Source organism: Quercus lobata, chromosome 9 (genome assembly GCF_001633185.2).
Source record: "Quercus lobata isolate SW786 chromosome 9, ValleyOak3.0 Primary Assembly, whole genome shotgun sequence".
Classification (NCBI taxonomy): Eukaryota; Viridiplantae; Streptophyta; class Magnoliopsida; order Fagales; family Fagaceae; genus Quercus; species Quercus lobata.
In genome coordinates, this window is record NC_044912.1 from 6,580,366 (window position 1) to 6,608,317 (window position 27,952).

Genomic DNA, 27,952 nt, shown 5'->3' on the forward strand with positions numbered 1-27,952 from the left:
GGGCGGTCAGACCCTGGCTCAAGAAGTCCCACGCAATGAATTTTGTAGAGTATGGGCTGAAGAACTCGGTTCCAGTTGGGTTAGACGGTTCGTTGCATGTTCTTGGCAGATGTAGAAACGTGAATCAAGAAAATGGATATGAAAGTGGAAGTTTTATTCATGGCTATGCATTCATACAATGAATCCTTACTTTTCTCTCTTCTCTCTCCTCCCTTTCGTCCCCCTCTTCTGAGGGACTCTTACATATTATATAGGCCCTCTTTTGTCATCTGGGCCCTACACTTGTTGATCATCCAAACCCCCACTTGAGCACCTGTCCCATCAGACGCCCTTACCAGTCCTTTGTGAGTTGTAGTGACCAAGGTAACACTGTTCAGGGGTCTTCTCTTCATTAATGCGGCCATGAGAGTAGTTGTGGTGCATTTAATGTGGTGGTGATAGCCTTTGCTGGGATATTTTGAGCCTTCTTTCTTCTTACGTGTTTGGAGTGAGAGCTACAGTAACTGGGATGCATCATTGACTTGGACTTTGGAATGTCCGAGGAGGAGTTACTCCTCGGACGTGTTTTCTTCGCCCCAGTTGAATTGGGCAAGGATTATGGGCCGCGACGCCTCCTCAGACAAAATGGTCCTCAGACGGGCCCAAGGCCAAGCCAACTTGTTATTCTGGGCCGGTCCCCACAACTAATTAGCATTTTAGTTCGATTATAAAGAATAATTATATAACTTATAGCTCGATTGTAAGGTCATAAGTTTTTGAAGTCTCGTGATTTTACACTTCACGAATTTATCTTATATCTTTTAATTGAATTTAAATTATATTCTATAATTAAACTCTCTAGTATAAATTTTTTAGGGACTCCATTAGAATTTTGACACATCAATTTTTTTTTTAAGTGGTAAACTAAACATATAGTTCCATGTATAAATATAATTATAATAAATACTTATTAATAATTACTATTATTATCAAATTTTATATTTAAACAAAACAAAATGAGAGAGAAAAAAATCATATTATTTTAAACATTTTCTTGTAATACACAAGTTACCAACTAGTATCCATAATATAGACTAAATGTCAATACTCATATTCTCCACACTAATTTATAAGAATAGGTGATTTATTATTGTTATTTAAATTAAAACAATGAATACTTGAATAGAAGAATCTAGAACTAGAATCTCACGCGTAAACAAATAAATAAAGTCCAAAATTATATTTTGACTTGGTTACTGTATCAGACTTGTCAGTGAAGATAGTTGAAAATAGCTTTACTGATGAGTAGTATATAAAGACAAGAAGACAAGAAGCCAAAGACCAACTGCTTTCTCACAACTGCTCTTGTTTTTCTGTAACATCTTTCTCTCTTAGGTAGGTTCTCAGTAAAGCTTTTTCTCGGTTTCTCAGTAAAACTTTTTCCTGGGTTTCTCAGTAAAGCTTCCTGTGAGTGTGTGTGTAATGGAAAAGCTGAGTTTGGATCATTTGCCACCTGGGGTCAGATTTAGTCCAAAGGACAAGGAGGTCATTGAACTCTACCTGAAGAAGAAGATCACAGGGAATGATAAAGACATTTGGTTTATTCCCGAAATTGAGTTCTATAAAGATGAGCCCTGGGATTTACCATGTAATCTTCTTGTTTTTCTATTATCACACACCCACCTTCATTTCTTGGAAAATTTAATACTTTTTTGTGAAAAGGTACGAAAGTGTTTCACATTGAATTAGCTTGTTGATTGTTCTTGTTTTGTGGGCAAGTGTGTTACATTAATTAATTGATCATAAGAAATAGTTGCTGAGATCATGTGTACATTATCTGTTTTCTGGTATTGGTGTTGTCTGGTTCATGTTGTTTCTAGTTAGCGTTTTCTTTTGTATAAAGACTCATGCTTTCCTGGGCTATGCTCCTCTGCTCTAGTATGGTTGTTTTTCTTCATTAGAACACTTACTTACCATGGGTGTGTGTTTTTTTGTGGCCTCTTGGTCTTTTTTTAGCAATGTACTTACTAGATTACATAAGATTTGCATAATATGCCCATATAACTATCTCATGGAGTTATGGTTGAGCAATTATATAATATACATGGTCATGTGATTTTTCCCATTTTGGGTGTCAAAATTTTGTGCTCAAGTCTGGTTTCTTGGACTGTAGCTAAAAGTAGGATTGCTACGGAGGATCAAGAGTGGTTCTTCTTCACTGAACAGAGCCTAAAGCATCAGGACGATAATCCAAAAAAGAGAAAAAGGGATCCCAAACAAGAAAGGGTGAACAGGAAAACCAAGGCTGGGTTCTGGAAATCAACTGGTACAGATAGGGAAATCAAGTCTGGAGAGAGCTTGATTGGAATGAAGAAGACTCTGGTCTTCCATATGGGGACCACTAAGGGAAAAGAGAAGGGAAAAGGGACTAAGTGGGTCGTGCATGAGTACAGCACAACCCAGAAGGACTTTGATGGAAAACATCCCGGTCAGGTTGGCTTTTGCTATTCAATTTGTTTGATTGATGTTATATTGACCTGAGATTTTTTATTGATTACTGAACTGAGTGTGTGTGTGTGTTGATAAATCGTTGGAGGTAACTTTAAAAGAGGACTGATTCAATTAGCTAGGATTGTGGAAACTGTTAGTTTTGATCATTCTTAGTGAGGGGCTTAACATTCTTGCTGGATTAATGATCTCTCTTTTATTTTTTATTTTTAATATTTTAGATTCATTAAAGAAGGTATTCATAATCCATCAAGGGATAGATACTGAAATTTTACATGTAGACACTGTTGCAAGGATTAGTGGTTTTAGCTCATGAGTTCCCCTATTGAGGAGAGGAGGAGACTAGTAGAAGACAGGGTGTGAGTGTGAGTTTTTTTTTTTTTTTTTTCCCCCCAAAGTAGTTTGATGGTTTCTTTTTGGGTTGAACAGTACTCACATGTATGAATTGAGAAATTGTTTGTTTTGTCATTTATGATACATATTTACATTCTGTTATTTGCATTTTTTTTTTTTTTTTTTGGTGGTAATTCAGTTTGTAGTATATATTAGGCAATGATGTTATGTCCGCCCAATTCACTTGGGTGCTTAACATTATGCAGAAGGCCTTTGTCCTTTATCGTTTATTCGATAATCGAGAAAAGAGCACCAATGGTGGACCTGCTGCTTCACTTGATACCTCATCTCGTATTGAAGAAATGAAGTCTAAGTCATCACTGGCTCCTGTATCTCCAGCATTGGATGTTCAAGCTGAAACTCATCAAACAAGTAATCAATCTTGTTATGCTAAAATTCCTGATGAAATGTTATCTGATGCTACAGCACCTGTTCCATGTGAAAATGCTTCTGTTGCAGAAAAACAGGAGGCAGAAATGACATCTTCTGAGGTGATAGAACCTAGTTTCCGCATCAGACACTTGCTTTTCTTCTTTTCTTTTCCCTTTTTTTTTTTTTTTTTTTTTTTGCAAATTGAGAAGTATAGTATATTAAATTAATCAATATCTTGTAACTCGTGTTTCTTCTATCAGGATGAATTTAATGTGGAGGAATTTTTGAATAATCTCTTCCCATCCACATTTAATTTTTATGTGGACGAAATGATGTCTGATGCTACAGCACCTATTCAATTTAAAAATGGCAACTTCAACTCTGAGGTAATAGGACTTAGTTTCAGCATTAGACACTATCTATGGGTTTTTTTTTTTTTTTTTTAATAAAAAAAAATTTGATTGTTATAATGGGGGAGGGAGGATTTGAACATTGAATGTCTCTATTGGAAATAGTAGGAGATGCCAACTAGTTGAGCTACAAGGCATAGAGTAGTAGTTATTATTATTAAATTGTGGGAATTAGAAGTGCAGATTACTAATTATACACTTATCTTGGTTATTCATGTTTCTTCCATCAGGTTGACCAGGATTTGGAGAAAGCCCCCAAAATGTTCTACCCCCATCCACCCGAGCCATTAGATTGCAACTTTTCCTCCATATCAACTATAACTACCGCTACACCGGCTGTTTCTTCTCCTACCACAGCTAAAGCTTCTCTTGAAGAAGCACAGTCTATGCTAGCATCAGCTTCAGTTTGTGAAGCTGACAATTATCCCATGAGTTTTCAATGTTATCCAGCAGAAAATTATGATGGAATATCATCTAGTAGTATACCACCCATTAAGTACATTTATAACACTTGTGTTGCAAAAAATGATGTGGTAGAAAAAACATCTGATGAGGTGAGAAAGGAATTAAATTCAAGCATAAAACAATAATTTCTCTCTTCCAAGTGTAGTTAACTAGTTAAGCACCTATCTTATTCATTCATGTTTCTAACACTCGCAGATGCAAGCAGATGACTGCTTTTGTTACAAGTCTAGCAGTCAAAATAATCTTGCTTTTGATGATGAAACCCAGGAAAACATGGTTTCTGCACAGGTAAGTGAAAAGTCTCAAGATATCTTTTATTAATTGACCTTGCAAGTTTTTCCAATAAAATTTTAGTTGTGTTAATTTGTAGCTCAAGACTTGTTATACTCGTTTGTGGGTACTTTTTGACTTATTCAATGTGGTTTCTTTGTGTTTGTCATCTTCAGATAAATTGGTCTTCTGAAAACTTATCTTGCATTGTTATTATGTGCAACAGTTTGATCAAGAGTATCAAGATTTGTTGTGGCTTGAAGATATCATCAAAAGTCCAAAGGTTTCACCAGGGTTGTAAAAATCAGGATCATGTCTAGGATCTGAGGGAGGGTCTTCAGATCAGATCATAGGATCTGATTGAAGATCATAAAATTTTACAATTAAAGGATGTCAATGATTTAGATAGATAATTAATTCTTAATATTACTTATAAGACATGGCAAAAAAAGAAGAAAGAATTATGGCTTTCTTGGGAAGTACTTATTAAAAAAAAAAAAAAGTCTTTCCCGGAAAGAGTAGAAGAATTTTTAATACTCTTTGAAGACAGCTAAATTAAAAAGGATGTTAGTCTTTCTTATAAAGTTCAAAAGAAAGTTTAATATTCTTTAAAAACATAGCCAAAAGTCAAAGAACTATTAATATTCTCTGAAATCTAGCATGTAAGCAACATTCAACCAATGTTTTGGGGATTTTGCTGAAAATGGGAGCTCTTCCTTTTCCCACTTACATTTGCAAACATTCCCTAAAGTCTACTGAAAGTGATTCACTCTTTTTCAACTCAAAAGAAAAAGAGACTTCCTAGTCTTTTACAAACCAAAGACCCATGGTCTTTTACAATCAAAGGCCTATGGCCTACTTTTACAACTCAAGACAGACTTATTGTCATTGGAACTTGGGTTGTTACTCTCCCCCACTCTCCCAACCCCCAACACCACCCCCCCCCCGCGGAAAAAAAGTCTTTAAAAGACTACCGAATTGGGTTCCTTATTTTAGCTCCATGTTGAGTTTAATGGTTTCTGTAAAAGAAACCACAATCTAGGTTGTTATTTTAATAATCCTTCTTAAAAGAATCTAATTAATGTTTAAATCATTGACGTTTTAAATTTGTAGAATTGTGACATTTAAGATCCTGATCCAAGATTTTAGCAACCCCCAGACACCATTACAGAGTGAAACAAGTACAGTCGTCACTTCTATGTATAATGCAATTTGTATTTTATATCTCTGGGATATCACACTCTTCTCCCATGGAGTGGATATCCTGGTGATACCAAATGCGTTCTCATGTATGATGTTGATGAGCACTAGACAAGTTTGGTCTTCCTACCAAGAGAACCTTACCAGTGCAATATGTCATCATCCACTGGTTTTGTGAAGCAATTCTATATGTATATATTGAGTCAAGCTATCGTTTGGAATTAGTAAGGATTTGGCAACTACGAAATTGGAGCCGAGACTATGTTGTTGTTAAGTTTGTATGTAGTGTGATTTATGTTCAGCTGTACTGGATATTTGTGGTTTTTCTGTAAACATGTAATAAAATGTTCCAACATGTGATTTTCTTTAATGTTATCTTCTTTAATCTTTGGGATAGTTAAAGTTGATTTAAGGTACATGGCCACAAACTTGTTTGCTGGAATGTGGGCGTTTTTAAGATGCTTATTGTTAATGATACTATTATTCTTAGTGCATTTATGCTTTAAAATGGGTTGCTTTCAATGATGGTAGATTTATAATTGAAACTAACACGATATTGTTTGTACAATATTAAGTCTTTTCTCTCAAAATTTCTGGACAAGGTTTTCATGGACACGGGTGTGCAGGCAGGTTTCCGTGGATGAACATGTAGGGTTGACATGTGGTTTTCATAGATGGCATTCAAAAGTCTCATAGATGACGTGATGGTGGAAAAACAATAGCTTATAGTAAAACTTGTTCATAGTCCATAAAGAGGCAATCACTTACACGTGAGAGGAAGATTGTTAAGTATACAAATACGAGTGAAGTTCTAAATTGAATAATAATAAAAAAAGTGAATGATTAATATAATATAGTTGAATCCAAACTCATAATCTTAAACTTTTGGGTTAAGTTGTTTTCAAATATGTTATATGAACAATGAATATCATCTCCTATCGTCAATCATCTCGTATGTTGTGTTGTGGCTTGCTTTGATGTGGTTTCTTGAAGTATTCAATACGTTGAATGTGTATATATGAATGTGCTTAAAGACTTTGGAGGAGTAAATGTTGCATAAGCAACCTAATATCTCCTTCAAGCCTTTTCTCTTGGTATTTCTGCAATACCTTACTACTCTTAATTTTGTAATAACTTTGTTGCTACGAAAAGTTGGAATTTTTATAATCCTTTAATTTGATGATGAGGGTTTAATTTATAGAAGGGAAATGATTTTTTTTTTCAAATATGTTTGAATATTTTAAGCTAATAAGACATGATAAAACTTGGATTTGGCGAGAATCAGGTTATAAGTGCTGATCGGAATCCATGTCTATGTGACAAGGTGCTGATCGACACCTGTGTCCTGGACACATTTTGGTTCCAACTTTGTCTTTTGGCAAGTTTTGCGTGATATTAAAACTTGTTTAAGGATAATCATAAATTTTTTAGCTACTTTAAAGCCACTAAATGATCACAGCTTTAACTTAAAGATCCAATTTACTTTCTTCTTTTCAAGGAGGGAAATCAAAAAATCAAAATTTAGAGTGCTATCTCCTTTTTTTTTTTTTTTTTTAATTACTCTTAATTACATTCTTGTCTTAAAAATAAAACAATGGGATTTTGACATTAATTAATTCTAACTAATCCAATAAAGACCAATCAAAATAAACTACCCATAATCACATGGTTTACGCCTTAAGGCATAGGAATGCATATAACCTTTAAAACTTGATGTGGCTCGATCTCTTGATCGGATGGTTTGATTATCATGTTCTTTATGTCGTTTTGATTGTGGTGAACTCAATTTTATTTTAAAGTGAAATTCGTATTCATCAAATGATTCAAACAACATTTTTGCTTCTAGATTATTTTTGAAATTACGATAACACAAGTTTATGGATTCCTCTGTTGCAAAATGGGATGTCTACAACTTCGTCTAGGTTTTAATTCAAAATTTTCTTGTGTTTGTAAAGGAGAAGTAGAAGAATTAGGTTGTGATATAATATCTTCTCCAGTTTTTGTACCCAATTATAATGTAAACAGAAATTTGTGTTTGTGAAGAGAGTTCTTGGTTCCTATTCTTTTTATTTGGGTTCCCCTTACTGTGAGGGCTTCCATTTTTTTTTTTTTTTTTGTAATTTTTTTTGGGGCCTCAACTGACTATTCCTAGGAAAATTACCTTTTAGAAAGTTTTTAATTTCATAAACTATATTTACCATGAGGGCTTAAATTTCCATAGAGAATCCCACGTTGATTCTTTTTACTACAATAGTAACTCCTTACTTAAGATTCCAGGATCCATTTGGTAAGAGATTTATAATAACGTTGTTTGTATTTTTTAGAAATATGTGTAGGTGAAAAAGTGTGTGAAAATACATATAATGTTGTTTAAATAATGAAAATTGTTGTTTAAACAATGGTAACAAACAGGCCCAATAACCACGTGAAAAGCAGTCATGGTCCTTGTTTAGTTTACCGATTCATTATTTAATAATTTATTAAAATGATATTTTAATATTAGTGCTTTGCCAAAAAAAAATATATTAATGGAAACGTACTATTTTCTTATTAGACTTTGGCAAACCAATTTCAAACATTCTGTGAACCATAGTTGAGGTGGGGTCTCCCTTTATTAACAAATAATTAATCTTCAAATTTTCAACCCTAACCTTTTTACCCAAACAAGTTATCCTTTATATATATATATATATATATACACACACATATATTATAAAATAGCACCGAATTTATAAGAGCAGTAAATATTTGAGGAGGAGGACTTTTACTTATTTTATTAAAAATAAAATCTCTTAGAGTTTTTAAGATATCTCTATTATGAAAATTTTAAGATTCTATTTGTAATTAGTAGATCTTATTTTTTACCATTACGCACTATTGGTGCGGTGGTTACTTCACAAGTATAAATGCTTGTGAATTGTGGGAAGTAAGGGTCTGGGTTCAAGTCTCCAGGAGAGAATTTCATACACATATACACTTAGATTAGGCTATAGTAGAAATTTTATCTTGTATAAAAAAGAAAAAGAAAAAAATAGATCTTATTTTTTAATGTCATCAATATTTCAAGAAAAGTTGAATATCATAATTTATTTCTTTATTAATGATGTGGTCAATTTAATTAACTTGTTTTAAAACAGATACAAAGGATTTTATTAACTCAATGTTACAATTATCCAAGAATTCCAGAAACATTTCATCAAAATTTACTCCACTAGTGTTTGGGTGCAATTAAAAGTTAAAGAATTCCAAAAGATTCTCATCAATATCTAATTCATTGCACTAGTCTACAATTCAATTCTCCAAGAATTCCAGAACCTTCTCATCAATTTCCCATCTTTTGCACTAGTGTGTATGTAATATGTATAATGCAATTATGTTATGAATTCCAGAACATTCTCATTAATATAATAATCCACTCCACTGATCTATTCAATTATCCAAGAATTCCAAAGCATCTCTTCAATTTCTCACCTATTCCACAAGTGTATGGTGCAAAATCCCAAAACAATTTTAAATAAAATGGTACAAAGTAAAAAAAAAATCTAAGATTGCACACTTTTGTGTCATAATTTTGTTACGACTCAGACTATAACTATAAGCTTGTAAATGAAGGAGAGAAAATATGGGTTAATGTGAACATGATAAACAATCACTTACATTCTGTCATATAAAATAATTCTAAAAAAGTATATAGTAAAAATTTTGGATATAGAATTACTAGTACACACTACAATTATATCATGAATTTCAAAAAGTAGAATGTCTTGTAGTTAAATTGACACATTCTCATATATATAAAGTGTTTTGAAGGTTTATGGGAGAAATTCTTTGAGCTACAAGGTTAACTGCATGGGCATTGTAATTATCTCAAAAAAAAAAAAAAAAAAAAGTCATGAAATCCAGAAGGTTCTTCTCATCAACATCTCATCCATTCATTTTAGATAGACAGCAAAGATCCCACTTCCTCTCCATCTTACGCATACATATATTTTAATAACTTATTTATTTATGTCATAGATTCTTATCTTATATACTATTATGTATTCTTTATTATACTTTTATTTTCACAGTAGAAAGATTCGGCATCTACTTAAAACGCTACGCTACACACAAACTTTGGGTCCCACAGTGACCCTAGTACTTGGAATGCAAGGAAAGAAAGTAGTGGGGGGAAAAAAAAAACATCTGAATTAGGATCAGTGTAATAGACCAGTCAGGTAATGTTATGTGTTCAAAAATAGGTAATATCACCATTTTAATAAGTCCAATATTACTAGATATTAAACTCCAATTGCCCAAAAAAATTAGAGAGAACTAATTATTGTTTTAAAGTACATTTTGAAACATGAAGTAGAAGAATTTAATATCCTCAAATTAAGAAAATGTCCTCTATTAGTTTCTGAAAATGATATTACAATCTTTGTAGTACTAGCTTTTAAAGATGGTCATCACTGCACACCTTTGGTGCGATGACCACTCTACAAGTATAAGTGTTTGTGGGATGTGGGAGGACAAGGACGAGGGTTCAAATCTTCACATATATACATTTAGATTAAGTTAGAGTAGAATTCTATCTTGTATATATATTAAAAAAAAAAAAAAACTTTCAAAGATGATCAAAGATTATTCCAATGGCTGATTTAATTATTTTAGCTAAAAGATATTTTACAGAATAGATTATCCATTTTAAGTTTTTCTAAAATCTAAACATATTCTTAATTATTGGGCTAGAGTTTGGATTAGTTTTTTTTTGTTTTTTGTTTACTGAAAATTTATTTATTTAATTGCTAAAAGTTGATAAAAAAAAAATAACTTTTTAATAGTACCAAAATGAAGCATAATAGGTCCACTAAAAAAAACGCGTTTGCATGTGGAAAAGCGCGCGGAACTTAAAGGCTTTTGCATGTGGAGGGCCCGGGGGCTTGCTAGTTAGCAAGACGCGCCAACACATAAATTAAAAAAAAAAAAAAAAAAAAAAATCCCAAAACTTTTTAAAAAACAATAGGTAATAATTGTATCACCCAAATCTTATAAATTGTGGTGTTTAGATTATTAAAATACAAAAAAAAAACCTATAATAATATATATATATATATATAAATATATAAATATATAAAAAGATCTAAAGTGAGTTTCAATCCATTCAAAAAGTAAAATAAATTATTTGATGTTTTAAACTCTAGTGTTTTGTCCTGATTATAAAAAGGAATTATGTAAGACTATAAGTTTTTTAAGTCTAACGATTTTACACTTCATGAATTTATCTTATATATTTTAGGGTAAAATTTAAGTACAGTATTTATATGTTGTTTTTTAGATTCCTCTCTTATGATTTAACTATGTGGTTGTATTTAACTAAAAATATACTTCCATTCATATGAAAAAACTATATGACTGAATTTTAAGAAGAGAACCTAAGAAACAACACATAAATAGTGTACATAAGTTTTGCCCCCCCCCCCCTTTTTTTTTTTTTGATGCAATTTTGCCCTATATTTTAATTGAATTGAATTTATATTCTATAATTAAACTCTCCATTATAATTTTTTTGGGACTCCATTAGAGTTTTGACACATCATATTTTCTTTAAATGAAAAACTATGTATATTGTTCCATATATAAATACAATCACAATAAATATCTATATATCTCTACTACAATATATAGTTTCATTTACAAACACAATTATAATAAATACTTATTAATAATTATCATTATTATCAAATTTAAATTTAGAAAAAATATAAGAGAAAAAAATTCACGTTAAACTTTTTCATGCATTACACAAGTTACAAACTAGAATCCATAATTCCCTCAAAAAAAAAAAAAAAAAAAAACAAAAAACAAACTAGTATCCATAATGTAAGGACGCGATTCGTGGCGGACAGTAACAGTGTCGAGTTCGCACGTAAAAAGGCCCCTAACAATATCATTTGTAGAGTGTGGGTTTGGAAGGCTAGGCCCAGGTTGACAGGCGGTGGGTTTTTCGCGGTGTTCGTACAAGTTTAAGTTTTCCTTCACCCCTGGAGTCTTTCTCCTGGAGGTGGGCTGGGAGGCTCTGGTTTTTAGCCATTTTTCCCAACCTCCTCTTTAGGTTACTTGTTTTTCCTTTTATATTTGCCTGCGTTCATTGTCCTTCGTCCACGTATAGGGTCAACCTTTCCAAGATTGATACTTGTCCCATCAGCCCATATTCAAAGTCGTTGGGGGTGGTTGTAAAAGCCAAAGAATGCGGCTCTGTCAGGTTCAGAGCATTGAATGGCAGTAAGGACAGCTTTCCCTGGATATTTTAGATCTTTCTTCCTAGTTTCAGTCCTATACCGTTTTTACCCTTCTTTCAGGGGGGACTTTGGGTCTGCCGAGGACTGAGCTGTCCTCGGCGGTATCCCAAGGCTATTTTGTCGAGTTTGGGCCATAGCCCTCCTCGGCTTGGGCCTTCGGATTCTCCCCGGGTAGATGGGCCTGGCCCATAAATCATTTGGGCCCCACAATAGCCCCTCAAAACCCGGTTGTCCAACCTCTTGGTTGGAAAGGGGGGTTTTGGTGATGCCGAACCTCTTCCCACGGCCCAATCAATTTGGCCTATTAATAATGCTAGCGGCTCTTCATCTGTCCAAGAAATGCGCCGGTCTATGAGACAGTTTTTGATTTCGCGCTTGATGCGCTCTTATCGTTTGGGTATCCCAAAACGTGCTTTTAATGACCACTATTTACGAGACTACTTTAATTCGGCGGTTTGTTTTGATGGGGTGGGGAAACGGAACCAGCATGTTTGTGTTGGCAGATTCCTTTGGAGATCTGAACCTATTAAATGTCTCCCGCTCCACCCTCGATATAAGAAGGAATGGAGGAGGTTATTGTTTTTGTAAAGAATTCATTCTCATCCTTCTGAGATTTGAAATACTTAGCCTCCCCTAGGGTTCATTTTACCCACTAGTTCACAAACTAAATCGTGATACACTTTATCATAACAACGAGTGATGCAGGAGCCAAACCCCTCCCATAAACGCCATGTTCCAATCAAGTTCATTATGGCTCGATCGGGACAGGGATGACGAAGACTCAAAATCAACCTCACCCTTCTTTCAGTCAAAATCCGAAGCAAGGACTTGTCACGTCAAACTTTCGGCGTGACTGAGTCGAGAACACCCATCATCAGTACCAACCGCTCTCCTATGAGCATACCTAGTATGGCTCCAGTATGTTGGGAGTCAGGATCAAGGCAGGGACTAAGTGTCTCTACTTCTTCCTCTCTTCCTTCACTGGTGCTATCCTCCGTCTCTCTTTCTTAGTCTTTCCAGTACCAGTTCCATCCCGGTGCTTTCACTTCTCCCTCTTTTGCTCATTTTTCTTTCTTTTCATCTCTTCTCTCTTCTTCTCCTCCTTCTTTACTCATGTTCTCCATCTTCTTCATTGATTTCTTCCTTACTATTTCCTTCTCTTTCATTTTTTTTTTTTTCCAAAGAAGGTTCTTATCGTAATATGAGCAGTATTGAGGCAGAGATTGGAGAGACTTTGAAGACGAGTTTAAAAGACGCCTGCCAGTTTACTTATCGTAATATGAGCAGTATTGAGGCAGAGATTGGAGAGACTTTGAAGACGAGTTTAAAAGACGCCTGCCAGTTTACTTATCTGTACTACGGATGTAATTGTTACTTAGGCAGTTCTCATTTTGTATAGGCTCGTTTGAGCCCTCCTTTGTACGTTGTAATAATTTTTCGTATTAATAAAAATTGTTGTTATTTTATTTCGCATGTTTTGTCTCTATGCCTTTTCTTTTCTTTTCTTTTTCTTTTTTTTTTTTAAATTCACAAACGCTGCTCGGCACAATAATATAGCATCTAAATCAATGACGAATAAGACCAAAATGCTTGATAATAAAAAGATGTCGCCATAACTTTAATAAAAACGCTTGACACAATAAGGCCGACCAGTGAAAAGTAATACTTACCCCATGCTAGCCGAGGAGTAAAACGAAGGTTTGATGCCGTGTGAGGAATAACCATTTGAAAATATCTCACCCACCAAATGAACAGCCTTCTTATACGACTAAATGCTGGGGCGTTTCACCACCTTCCTCACAACTTTATTGGTCTTAACCTTTTTATGGTGTTTAAGCCGTGGATGAAGTGACCTGACATTTTTATCAAGTAACCAATCTTACAAAATTCAAACCTTTCCTTGTCCAAGTATTTGGTTTCCCCATTGGCCTGGGTCCGAGGACCATACAAGGCCTTGGTTTTGTCCAAAACTTGTGATTTTTTCTTTTTCGTACTTGGTTTCCCCATAGGCTTGAGTCCGAGGACCATGCAAGACCTTGGTTCTGTCCAAAACTTGTGATTTTTTCGTTTTTGTACTTGGTTTCCCCATAGGCTTGAGTCCGAGGACCATGCAAGGCCTTGGTTCTGTCCCTGTGCCCATATGCTGAACGGGTCTGGGCCGCGAATTTACTGGGCCCACAAATTAAGAGGTATTTGCATAGTCTTTGATCACGCGGTACTTTTTGGCGTCCCAGTGTTCGAGGTGCGCCTTCTCGAGACTCCTTTAACCTCAGGGCCGCAGACGACGTTGGAAATCGAGCCAGAGACGTTTTGTCTGTAGCGTTCCTTGGGACGCTGCGTGAATTAAATGCCACCGGTTTACTTCTAGGTATAAATGGGATAGGGGTCACTTCACTTGCACATGAACTCTTCTGTTCCCTTCAGAACCATATTTCTTCCATATCCGCGATCTCTCTTTCTAGTGCCACTGCCTCAAAGCAAGATGTTTGAGGCGTGGATGGGGACAAAAGGTCTCTGTCCGCTTCAGAGGCACCGAATCCTCAAGGTGATATGGTATGGACAAGGATGGCACAGATTCAAGCCAGTCCTCCGTCTTGACAGGAGGAAGATGGTATTCCTCCTTCTTTTAGCCAAAATCCGAAGCAGGTTCTGGTCATGCCAGATTTTTGGTATGTCAGAAAAAGGAATTTCCGCCATCAACGCCGTCTGCCTTGTAGCAGGCAAATTTTTGCGGGGGCTCCCCAACTTCCGGCAGTAGCCAACTTCTCCTCTGTGCTACCTCCTCGGCTTTATCTTCACTCTCTTGTATTTTTCGTTACTTACGTAGTTAGCTTCAATGTAGGCTTTGTTTCAACTTTTCATTGTACACTGTACTGTTCCTTTGTTTTAATAAAATATGTGTCTATTTCTCTATACATATCTTTCTTCTCCGTAACCACTACTTTATGCATGAATATTAAATATAAGCTTGCCCTTAATGATATTCTAGGCAGAAAAATGCCTTAACACAGATTCCTACTAGTTTAAACTTACAAATATTATCAAGCATAACAAGGTTAATCATCAATAAATTAAACTCTTGGAACTAATCGGGATAACCGCTGAGTGCTGCGCGATGCATACTAGAGCGATGTCCGAGAACGATAGACTCTAAGTCATTCATCCGAGAGGGTAGCCGAGTAGCGAGGGACTTTGGTTGTGCTTCTGGGTAATATGTTGCGCCGTATCGCATCAACACCTTTGATACTGGGGATCCGAGGGTAGACCGAGGAATCCGCGCAATCAAGGTATTAACCCATCTGTTAACGCGGAGTTCTCTTCGGATGGATTTCAAGATTTATGTGCCATAATTTTTTTTTTAGATAGTTGGTTCCTCATCCAGGTAGTTGGTTTCCCCATAGGCTTGAGTCCGAGGACTATGCAATGCCTTGGTTCTGTCCAAAACCTAGTTTTCCTCATCCAAGTAGTTGGTTTCCCCATAGGCTTGAGTCCGTGGACCATGCAATGCCTTGGTTCTGTCCAAAACCTAGTTTTTCCCATCTAGGTAGTTGGTTTCCCCATAGGCTTGAGTCCGTGGACCATGCAATGCCCTGGTTCTGTCCAAAACCTAGTTTTCCTCATCCAAGTAGTTGGTTTCCCCATAGGCTTGAGTCCGTGGACCATGCAATGCCCTGTTCTGTCCAAAACCTAGTTTTCCTCATCCAAAGTAGTTGGTTTCCCCATAGGCTTGAGTCCGTTGACCATGCAATGCCCTGGTTCTGTCCAAAACCTAGTTTTCCTCCTCATCCAGTAGTTGGTTTCCCCATAGGCTTGAGTCCGTGGACCATGCAATGCCCTTGGTTCTGTCCAAAACCTAGTTTTCCTCATCCAAGTAGTTGGTTTCCCCATAGGCTTGAGTCCGTGGACCATGCAATGCCCTGGTTCTGTCCAAAACCTAGTTTTCCTCATCCAAGTAGTTGGTTTCCCCATAGGCTTGAGTCCGTGGACCATACAATGCCTTGATTCTGTCCAAAACCTAGTTTTCTCTTTGTGCGGGATCTTGGCTTTAGGGGAGTTAGCTCCTCAGCCAAGCCCCTAGAGTTTATCCATACGATTAACGCTATCGAGTACCTAGTTTGCTCTTTACGGGGGACCTTGGCTTTAAGGGTGTTAGCTCCTCAGCCGAGCCCCCAGTCAAGAAACGTAGCCCCTAGCAGAACTTTATACTAGAACTCTATAACCAACGGTTAGAAATAACGAAGAAACTCTATCGACCCACATCCTATACCTACACACAAGCCTTTCCCACAGACGGCGCCAATTGTAAGGACGCGATTCGTGGCGGACCGTAACAGTGTCGGGTTCGCACGTAAAAAGGCCCCTAACAATATCATTTGTAGAGCTTGGGTTTGGAAGGCTAGGCCCGGGTTGACAGGCGGTGGGTTTTTCGCGGTGTTCGTACAAGTTTAAGTTTTCCTTCACCCCTGGAGTCTTTCTTCTGGAGGTGGGCTGGGAGGCTCTGATTTTTAGCCATTTTTCCCAACCTCCTCTTTAGGTTACTTGTTTTTCCTTTTATATTTGCCTGCGTTCATTGTCCTTCGTCCACGTATAGGGTCAACCTTTCCAAGATTGATACTTGTCCCATCAGCCCATATTCAAAGTCGTTGGGGGTGGTTGTAAAAGTCAAAGAATGCGGCTCTGTCAGGTTCAGAGCATTGAATGGCAGTAAGGGCAGCTTTCCCTGGATATTTTAGATCTTTCTTCCTAGTTTCAGTCCTATACCGTTTTTACCCTTCTTTCAGAGGGGACTTTGGGTCTGCCGAGGACTGAGCTGTCCTCGGCGGTATCCCAAGGCTATTTTGTCGAGTTTGGACCATAGCCCTCCTCGGCTTGGGCCTTCGAATTCTCCCCGGGTAGATGAGCCTGGCCCATAAATCATTTGGGCCCCACACATAATATTGACTTTCTTCTTAAAAAAAAAAAAGTATCCATAATATTGACTAAATATCAATAATCATATTCTTACCCCACCAATATATAAGTTTTTTCCTAATAAAAAATTTGTGTGTGTATTAAAAGCAAGACAGAAGTTTTTTTTTTTTTTTTTTGAGAAGGAAAGACAGAAGAATCTAGAAGAGTAGAACTAGAATCTCATGCATAAATAAAATAAATAAATCTAAGTCGAAAAGTATATTTTAACTTAGGTTACTGTAGCAGACTTGTAGGTGAAGATAGTTTGAAGTCAAGAGGACAAGACCATCTTTCTTAGGTAGTTTTTCAGTAAAGCTTTTTCTGGGTTTCTCAGTAAAACTTTTTCCTGGGTTTCTCAGTAAAGCTTCCTCTGTGAGTGTGTGTGTGAGAAATGGAAAAGCTGAGTTTGGATCATTTGCCACCTGGGGTCAGATTTAGTCCGAAGGACCCGGAGGGCATCGAACTCTACCTGAAGAAGAAGATCATAGGGAATGATAAAGACACTTGGTTTATTCCCGAAATTAAGTTCTATGAAGATGAGCCCTGGGACTTACCAAGTAATCTTCTTGTTTTTCTATTATCACACACCCAACTTCACTTCTTGGAAAATTTAATGCTTTTTTGTGAAAAGGTAGGAAAATGTTTCACATCGTATTAGTATGTTGATTGTTGCTTGTTTTGCGTTCTAGTTATAGAATTTTTCTAGACAAGTGTGTTACATTAATTGATCAAAAGAAATAGTTACAGAGATCATGTGTAGATTGTTGCTTGTTTTGTGTGTGTTTTTGTGAGTATCTGTTTTCTGGTATTGGTGTTGTCTGGTTCATGTTGTATCTAGTTAGTGTTTTCTTTTGTATAAAGACTGATGCTTTCTTGGGCTATGCTCCTCTGCTTTTGTATGAATTGTTTTTCTTCTTTAAAACATTTAAAAAGTAGTAGATTGAAATTCGGTTAGTACTTTCATATTTTGTTTGAATTCAAAGAATGATTTAGCACTTACTCAATATGATATGACCATTTGATTTTCTCATTTTAGACCTGGAATTTTGTAACTTCCTTCTTACTTTCTCTGTAGCTCATTTGTTATGTTGAATTTGGAAGTACTATTGTTTTCCCTTTTTGCTAACTTTGATAACAAAATTCTGAATCAGCCTTTGTAAGAATTTTTGAACTTTCATTGTTATGTGACATCTTTGTTGGTATTATACTTACTAGATTACTAAGATTTGCATAATATGCCCATATAATGATCTCATAGTTGAACAATTATTTAATATATACATGCTCATGTGATTTTTCCCATTTTGGGTGTCAAAATTTTGTACTCAAGTCTGGTTTCTTGTACTGTAGTTAAAAGTGGGATTGCTACGGAGGACCAAGAGTGGTTCTTCTTCACTGAACAGAGCCTGAAGCATCAGAACGATAATCCAAAAAAGAGAAAAAGGGGTCAGAAACAGGAACTGGTGAACAGGCAAACCAAGGCTGGGTTCTGGAAATCAACTGGTCCAGATCGGGAAATCAAGTCTGGAGGGATTGTGGTTGGAATGAAGAAGACTCTGGTCTTCCATATAGGGAGTAATAAGAGAGAAGAGAAGGCAATAAGGACTAATTGGGTAATGCATGAGTACAGAACAACCCAGAAGGACTTTGATGGAAAACTCCCCGGTCAGGTTGGCTTTTGCTATTCAATTTGTCTGATTGATGTTATATTGACCTGAGATTTTTTATTGATTACTGAACTGACTGTGTGTGTGTTGATTTAAGATTGTTTTGCCTCCAAAATCATTGGAGGTAACTTTAAAAGAGGATTGATTCAATTACCTAGGATTGTGGAAGCTGTTAATTTTTTGTTAATTCTTAGTGAGGGTTAACATTCTTGCTGGATTAATGATCTCTCTCTCTTTTTAATATTTTATTTTCATTAAAGAAGGTATTCTTAATCCATCAAGTGATAGATATTGAAATTTTACATGTAGACAGTGTTGCAAGGGATTAGTGGTTTTAGCTCAAAAATCCCCCTATTGAGGAGAGGAGACTTAGAAGAACAGGGTGTGAGTTTTTTTCGAAAAGTAGTTTGATGGTTTCTTTTGGGTTGAACGATACTCACATGTATGGATTGAGAATTTGTTTTTTTTTGTTAATGAAAGAGTGGCATTGGGTGTATAAAGGTTTTGAGATTGTGGGTCTCGTTTATGATGTAATGGGATTTGGGAGAGTTTTTGTTTCTGACATTTGTGTGTGATGCTTGTGAGAGTGTGCTAATTTGATTGAGATTTTGTTGAACGTGGTTGTAATCCATATTATTGATAGTGGATTTTGATTGGTGTTGTTGCTCATGGACTGCATGGAGTTGATTGAACCATGCTTAATATTGTTATCTTGTAATGATTTTTTTTTTGACATTGTTCGTGTGCTCTCACTAGCTCCAAGTCAAAAGAAGTTTTACTGACACCTATTATATATCAAATGGCTTTGTAGGACAACCTCCTCTATGCCATTATTGTTAGTTTCAACATTTCTGATATGTATTTATATTCCGTTATTTTCATCTTTGTGGTAATTCAATTTGTAGCATATATCAGGCAAGGATGATATGTTCGTCCAATTCACTTGGGTGCTTAACATTATGCAGAAGGCTTTTGTACTTTGTCGCTTATTCAATAATGAAGAAAAGAGTAACAAAGGTGGACCTGCAAAATCTAAGCCAGCACTGTCTGATGTTACAGAACTTGTTCAGTGTAACAATGACAACGACTATGATAAAGCATATGTTGCAGAAAATCAAGCAGCAAAAGTGAGATAATTTTTTCTTTTTGGAATTGAGAAGTATAGTAAATTAAACAAGTACTTATCTTGTGCACTCATGATTCTTTCGTCAGGTTGATTTAAGTGAGGAGGACATAGAACTTCTCATGGGTGCATTCTATGTCCCTCCAGAGGACTCTCCATCCAGTTTACCCCTCACCACTCCTGATGTTTCAACTCCGATCACTGTCAAAACTTCTCATAAAGAAACCCAATCTGAACCAACATTGGCTCCAGCATCTCAAGAATTGCCGGAGCAAGCTGAATACCATCCAATTAATTGCATGACAAGATTTGACAATGCAGCACCCCTTGCATGTAATGATGATTATAATGCATATGCTGCAGAAAATCAAGTGGCAGAAGTAAATACTACAGAAGTGAGAATGAATTTTACTTTCAGCTTAAAACAGTTGTCAATATTATTATTTTGTGGGAATTGAAAGTGCAGATAACTAAAAACATGTACTTATCTCAGTTATTCATTTGTCTTCCATCAGGTTGACCTCGATCTGGATATGGACAAAGCCTTCGAAATGTTCTATATCCCTCCAACAGGGCCATTAGATTGCAACCTTTTCTCCCCATCAACTTTAACCCCCGTTACTGCTGTTTCATATCCTACCACAGCTGAAGCTTCTCTTGAAGCGCAGTCTATGCTAGCCCCAGTTTCAGTGTCTCCAGAATTAGGCAGTGAAGCTGACAATTATCGCACAAGTTTTCGATGTCTTCCTGAAGAAAAATATGATGGAATAACAACTAAGACTATAGTGCCCATTGAGTACAATGATTATAACACTTATGTTGCAAAAAATCAAGTGGCAGAAGTGACATCTGATGTGGTGAGGAAAGAATTAAATTCAAGCATAAAACAATAACATCTCTCTTCCAAGGGTAGTTAACTAGTTAAGTACCTATCTTATTAATTTATGTTTCTAACATCAGGCTGATTTGCAGGTGGAGGCAGGCTCAAATATGTTCCCTGACACACCACACATGCAAGCAGAGTTAGGTTCTTCTTGCATCTCTTACCCTTTTACCAATGACTTAAACAATGGTTATTGGAGGGTGCATCACCAATCTGGCATGAATGTGCCAGCTCCCAATTTCTCCGAGTCTGGGGATTTAACTCTTATTAATCCAGATGAGTGCTTTCGTAAAATGTCTAGCAGTCAAAATAATCTTGCTTTTGATGATGGGACCCTGAAAAACATGGTCTCTGATAAGGACAATGGGTCATGCAGTGGGTCAGATGCCAATGTGCTGGTAAGTGAAAACTCTCAAGATATTGTTTATTAATTGATCTTGCAAGTTTTTCGAAGAAAATTTAAGCTGTATTAATTTGCTGCTCAAGACTTTTTATACTCTTTTGTGGGTAGTTTTTGAGTTTTTCAGTGTGGTTTATTTGTGTCTTTTATCTTCAGATAAATTGGTCTTCTAAAAGCTAACCTTGCAGTGTTACTATGTACAGCCGTTCACGCTTGAGGATCTAGAATTGGAGTTGCTTGATGAGATCTTCAATCCAGAGGTTTCATCAGGGTTGTTAAAATCAGGATCATACTTAGGATCTCTAGGAGGGTCTGCGGGATCAGATCATAGGATCTGATTGAAGATACACTTACCAATATTAGTAAGTGTAAAAATTAAAAGAATTATTAGCCTTTCTTGGAAAGAATTTATCCAAGAAAAAAGAAAGAAAGAAAGTTGTTCTCAGAAAAGAGTAAAAGAATTTTTATTACTCTGACAACAAATTGGACCTCTTCCTTTTCCCACTTACATACATTTACAAACATTCCCCAAAGTCTCCTCAAACCGATTCACTCTTTTTCACCACAAAAGAGAATTTTAGTATATTCCAACCATCTTTCCCTCTACTCTCCCCTCTGCCCCTTCCATTTCCCTCCAGTCCAAACATAGTGCTATTTGTCTTTTACAAACCACAGACCCATGGTATTTTACATTCAAAAGCCTACGGCCTCCTTCAACAACTCAAATTGACTACCACCCCATTTCCCTCTACTCTCCTCTGCCTCACCCCACCCCCCAAAAAAGTTTAAAAAAGACTACCAGATTGGGCTTATTTCAGCTCCAAGTTGAATTTAAAGGTTTCTCTTGGAAAACCCAATCTAGGTCAGGATTTTAATTAATCCTGTTCTTAATAGACTTCTAGTTCTGGTTGAAGTCATTGATGTTTAAGATTTGTAGAATTGTGAGATTGAAGATCCTTGATTGAGATTTTAACAACCCCTGGACTCTGTTACAGAGTGAAACAAGTACAATCGATTACTGTACCGTACCGTCACTTCTCGTGTATAATGTTGGGGAGCACTGGACAGCTTTGGTGTTCTTACGAGAGAACCTTACAAGTACAATGCGTCCTCGTTTGCCGGTGCTGTGAACAAATTATATATGTATATAATGAATTAAGCTATCGTTTGGAATTAGTATGAGGATTTGGCAACTACGAAAATGGAAGCAAGGCTTCATTGTTGTTAAATCTGTATGCAGTGTGATTTATGTTTAAGCTGTACTGATAATTGTCTACTTCTGTAAACATGTAATGATATGTACTCTTAAGTCAACCGATGATTTTCGTTGGTGTTATCATCTTTAAACTTTGTGATGGTTAAAATTTGTATGCTGGAATGTGGTTGTTTTTAGTGGCTTGTGTGTGTTTAGACAAGAAGAATGCATGAAAACTGAAATCAAGTTGAGCTTGATTTGAAGCATGTATAATGGAAAAGGCTAATGCAGGATTGGAATGAGTGACATGGTCCGGGACCTCCAGATTGAAGGTGCCATAATCAGGTAATAATCCAGTAGTTAAATACAGGAATGTCTTCAGGTAAAGCTTTAATGGTTGTTGAATTTCAATGTTTTATTATTAATGTTGCTATTATTCTAAGTGCATATATTCAAGCTTGAAGGATGGGTTGCTTGCAACGGTGGTAGTTTTACAATTGAAACTCACACTATATTGTTTCAGAATATTCGATAAATCTTCTTACATAAGTTTAAGGTGTCCTAAAGTTTGGCTAATGCATATTCAGAATTTGTTAGTTATGCTAGACATTTTTTTTTTTTTTTTGATAGGATATGCTAGACATTTTTATGTACTTAGGATGTTCTCTTTTGACTTTTAAAACCTATTATTCTTGCTTTTCTGCTTTCATAATTTTGTTATGGAGTGGATCTTTGCCGTGGCTTGCTTCGAAAGGTAAGACTTATAGAAGCAACTTTTTTGTTGATTAAAAGGTAATTTTTTTGAAAATATTTACTAAGTACTATTATTAGAGTTCAACCAGTGGTGGTTCCAGGATTTTTCTAGGAGAATCAGCAATGACAGAGCTAGGAATTTGTCATTTGTCAAAAAATTAAATGATTAATCTTTTTTTCTATAGATACAACTTCCATTTTATATGCAATAATCTAAAATAATATTCTAAATACAATTTTATATACAATACAATTATATTATACAATAGTCTGAAACTGTTATGAAATAGGTAAGTCAACAACTATTGAATGCATAAACTAATATAACTAAATTAGTGATCATATATTTTTGTCAAATTAATAATAACTTATTACATTTATATGTAACATCAATTATATAAAAATATATGATAAAGAAGGAGAAGACTAGTAACACATTTAGGAGTAGGACTAAGAGTAAATGTGAAACTAAGAAAAAAAATAGTAATTGATATAAGTTTTTGCATTTGAAGTGGATGACTTCTTAACCATACACATAGGCATAGTCACTCTCTTGGAATTGGAGATAATTGGAGATAGAAATAAAAACTAAGAAAAAAAAAGAAGGGAGAAAGCGAGATAGGGAGAATGAAGAAAAAATTACAGATATAGATACATATTTGTACAAATTTGTTGGTTGTAACAACGATGTAGTTTTTCTATATAAGTAACCTAAGTTAGTTAACTCAATTTAATCTGTTGGTGGACACTTGTAGAATATTATGGAAATTATTATTGATGAGCAGTAGTTTGTCTGGGAATCTATTAGGTCTCTTTTCATGCATGCTAGTAAACAGTAGTGACTTATGAACATCTGTCTGTATTTGTCTGGACTATCTTGGATTTGTCTGGAGGCTATTCACGCGTGATGGTGAATAGTGATCTGTCTTGGTAAATAGTGATCTATCGCAGTTGTTTAACTGGGAGAGCATTCTGTCTATCTGTCTATCAATCTGTATCTGCATAGTTATCATAATCTAGCGGATCAGAGTTATCTTCATACTGCTCATGCTCATGGAGTACTTCATAGTTACCATATAGAACACAGTATGAAATAGAAAGAAATTAAGGTAGGAGCACGATTCTTTGTCATTATTCTGGGGTCTTTAGTAATCTTTCTTTTCCCAATGAGCCTCCTTGCTGAAGGTCTCGGTCCATATATAGCTATCCTGTTGGTGTAGCCATATAAATGGGAGTCAAGATCTAACTCTTTGTGTACTTCATAAATCTTATTGCTCATGAAATTAGACCATTCTTGTGCCAGAGCATATAGGTCATCAAGTGATAGGTAAGTCTTCCCTGTATACCAGTAGTAGTCAGAACTACAACTGAAATCACTTATGAGAACCAAAATGTGTGCTGGCCGGGCTTCCATCCTCCTTGCCAAGAAGTTGACTACCAAGTGCTTCAATAAATACACTAGTGCTAACAAGATATAATTCCAAAGCCTTAAGGGTCTTTTGGAATAAAAGTTTCTGTCTGAGGGTGAAGGCTGCTTGGAGATTATTAAGAAGTAACTTAATATGAAATGGAAGGTTTGTAAATTCTCCGTCCTGAAAAATGAGATCAGTGTGGAGCACTTATTGCAGAATTTCACTTTTTCCACCACATGAATACATTGCCTCTGCTAGCAACGTATCCTAAAGGGATATTGTCTCTATCGAGACGCATTCATGCTTATCCGAAATCTTTGTTGAAGCCTTTTGGATTTCTTTGGGTTGCATGGCTGATGCCTTGCCCTTTCGTTTCATGTCTGCCTGGGAAGGTCTTTTATTCATATTAGTTTGCAATTGGCTTTTGGTAAAAGGATTAGTTGGTATATCATTCTGTCTTGAAGCAGTATTTGGAAAATTAACATTTCTTTGCAAAGCTTTTTTCAAATTTATTTTTAAAACTGTTTTTCCAAGTGAAATTTCTTTAAAAATATTTTTTAAGAAAATCATTTTAAAATTTTAAAATATATATATAATATAACAAACTTTTTTGTGTACACTTTTGTGCTCTCTCTAAGCAGTGGTATAAGAGTAATCATGATGAAGTCTATTGATATCGGAGTGACTGGATTTCAAAAAATTCACAAAATCTGCCATGATTCTATTTGTTTTGTATGTATTATTATATATCTTATTCTGTGAGAATATGTGAAATAAAACTTCTCCATAAAGTCTTTCATTAAGTACTATAATAGGAAAATTTGTCAGGGATTTATAATTAACTTTTCCTGTTAGGAAATTAAATCTATCTTTGTTCAGGAAATTACCACAATTAATATTTTCTTTAATGATTAGTAAAGGGGATCCTGTCAAGACTTCTTTTATTAAAACATCTGTTATATGAGCATTTGAGGATACTATAAAGGGTGTAAGTGTATGATTTATTATAATTTTGTTTGGTACATCTGTTAAACTGCCAGTCCATTCATATTGACTAAAAGAAATAGTTCTATTTTTTGTATGTTTTCCATTAGAGTCTTTCTCACAAGATGATTGTATAATATGTTAGTGCCTATGCCAAAAGGCAGTGGGGAGATTAGAACAATTTGTCTCTGTCAATTGGTTAACAAGTAATATTTATGATAGATGTCTTTCTTTATTAATATTGATAGTGACATTATTAAGGGAATAAACTTCTTTCAGGATAAGGGGTGAGATAAATTTAAAAAGTATATCCTTTCCTAGCACATTAGTTTTAACTCCTTCATTTGTCATTAAAAGGGGGTAAAACAAAGCAATAAAGAGATTTCCTAAAATTACTTTAAAAGAAAGGTCTTTAATTAAAACAAAGACAGTTTCAAAACATATTCCATCGTTACATATGTGAACATTAGGTATTTAGTAATTAATTATGAGCTTTTCTCCATTAGCCTTAATTAATCTTTCAGATGATTTTTCATAATACTTTAAAGCTATTAGTCCTTCTTGTATACAAAGAAAACTCTTTGTTAATTACTAAAGTGATTTATGTATGCCATTTTTGAAAAATTACTTTGTCAATTAAACTCAAAAATTATGTCTATTGTTCTCATTATTTGAAACTTCTTTTTCTAATGAAGGGGGGTCTATCATGGGTTTAGAGAGTTCTTTCAAATTTATTATTTCTGCATTATTATGTTCATTTATGTTTGTGGAATTATCCTCTTTAATTTCTTATTTTACTATTTTTACTTCTGTCATTAAGTCTTGTAAAGTTACTGGTTTTATGTCTGTAGGGGGCAATTCGATTAATAGGCCCATTAAGGTCAGAATTGTTGGACCTGTGGCCCATCCGAGGATGCGTATCCATCCAAAGAGGCCAAGTCCAGTCATAAGGTAATTACTGAAGGGGGTGGTAATCAATATCACAAGGGCGAGGTGCTGTATTTGACCAAGGATGCCATACTCCTCGGCACTGTGCGTCCGAGGACGAACAGGGCGCGGCCTTGTGGCCGTCGGGCCTCAGAATCATGTCACCAATACGGATAGGATCACAGACCAAGGGTAAAAGGGAAAAGATAAACAAAATATCTATAACCACAGTTGCCTCCGTATTAATGACTTCTCAACTAACTCTCTGGCCGAATTAATGTGGAGGTGATACCTGAACAGTAAAGAGGCAGCCTTACAGCTGCCCATGGGAAGTTCTAGGAGGTGCTGGATGGGACAGAAAGAAATCCTCCGAACCCAATCTACACGTGTGCGGTGAGGATGGAAGGCAAAGGGTGGTATATAAATTGAAAGAAGAACATGCAGGAAAGAGGATCGGAACAGAAAGAAAAAAGAGAGAAAAACACAGACAAAAAGGAAGAGAACAAAAGTAAAAAAAAAGGAGAATTGTATTGATCAATAAAGAAAACGATTGTAGTACCAACTTTAGACCTTCAAGATACGTGAGAGTGAATCTTTTTAAGATACCATAGTTAACCTAGCTCTTTACACCCACACTCTACAAATCATATTGTCTGGGCCTTTTTACGTGTGAACCCAACACTGTTACGGGTCGTTATGAATCGTGTCCTTACAATGTCTATTTCATCTTGTTTCATTTTTGTCTTTTCTTTCTTATCTTTTTCTTTCTCTTTCTTAACTTTTTCTTCTTTTCCACATTCTGTAACACGGTGTCCATATTTTCTACGCTTAATACAAGCAATAGGTATGTCTATAGAATCTTTCAATTTTAGTAAATAATCTTTTTTGTCTTTTGGTGATTAGGTAGGTTATCTATCAATTTTATTATTATGTCTTTTTTCTTATTTCTTTTCCTTTTTCTTTTATTGACTTTGAGAGGGTTGGTTGATCTTAATTCTGTCTTTTTCTTATATTGATCTATCTCTTTTTGATGAACATCAAATAATCCCATTAGTTCAGTTATTATGTCTTTCTCAAAATCTAATTTACTGATTTGTTTAACAATTTTATTATGTCTATCACATTATTTTTTAGTATGTCTATATTCTTTACATTTATGACAAATAGTATTTCTAATATGTCTGTCATTTTTCTCATTATCTGATGTCTCAGTAATATCTAGAACTGCTACATCTCTTTCTATCTCTTTTTGCTCTAAGGGTGAATTTAAAATTTCTTTCTTTTTAATTAATTTTGCTAAACTACTATCTTGTGTGTCTGTCGTAGATCTTTCAACTGATTTTAGTTTCTTATCAATTTCTTCCTTTAAACTATTACTCTTCTTGGAGCTATCATTTTTCTCTTCTTTATTGACTACTTTTTCTAAACTATCACTATTATATCTTTCCTTTTCTATCTTTTTCCTTGTCTTGTGTCTTTCTTTTTCTATGTCTCTTTCTATATCTAACTTCTTACGTAGAGTTTCTATATTGGCTAGCTTTAGAGTGTTTTCATTTTGTCTTTCAATTTTCTCTAACATGTCTTTTACTATGCCTTTCCTTATCATTCATTTATCTTCTATACGTGTTGTTCTTTCCATTATTAGGCCATCTTTCTTATTATTACTCTTTTGTCTTTCTATATCATCTTCTTTTTGCATTATTTCTATAGAACTACTTTCTTTCTTTTCCGTCAGAGTTGTTTTTAGTGTCTTCAAGTTATTCTGTTCATCACTTGTCTC

General features: G+C 35.3%; 2 protein-coding genes across 4 annotated transcripts; both read left to right on the plus strand.

Annotated features, from left to right (window-relative positions):
• Positions 1-1,301: 1,301 nt before the first annotated feature.
• LOC115960685 (protein NTM1-like 9) lies at positions 1,302-5,982 on the plus strand. Of its 3 annotated transcripts, none has more exons than XM_031079655.1 (7): positions 1,302-1,627; positions 2,153-2,472; positions 3,027-3,371; positions 3,513-3,638; positions 3,893-4,216; positions 4,323-4,415; positions 4,574-5,982. In XM_031079655.1, exons 1-7 carry the CDS (start codon positions 1,462-1,464, stop codon positions 4,715-4,717), a joined length of 1,518 nt encoding a protein of 505 aa, XP_030935515.1. In that variant the 5' UTR covers positions 1,302-1,461; the 3' UTR covers positions 4,718-5,982. The 3 variants fall into 3 exon arrangements, with proteins under 3 accessions (XP_030935515.1, XP_030935517.1, XP_030935516.1); XM_031079657.1 differs by having other exon boundaries at positions 4,624-5,982; XM_031079656.1 differs by having other exon boundaries at positions 3,087-3,371.
• An 11,095-nt stretch (positions 5,983-17,077) lies between these two features.
• LOC115962188 lies at positions 17,078-22,256 on the plus strand. Its single transcript, XM_031081079.1, has 7 exons — positions 17,078-17,385; positions 18,179-18,498; positions 19,461-19,622; positions 19,708-20,013; positions 20,134-20,475; positions 20,591-20,899; positions 21,105-22,256. Exons 1-7 carry the CDS (start codon positions 17,220-17,222, stop codon positions 21,237-21,239), a joined length of 1,740 nt encoding a protein of 579 aa, XP_030936939.1. The 5' UTR covers positions 17,078-17,219; the 3' UTR covers positions 21,240-22,256.
• The last annotated feature ends 5,696 nt before the right edge of the window (positions 22,257-27,952 follow it).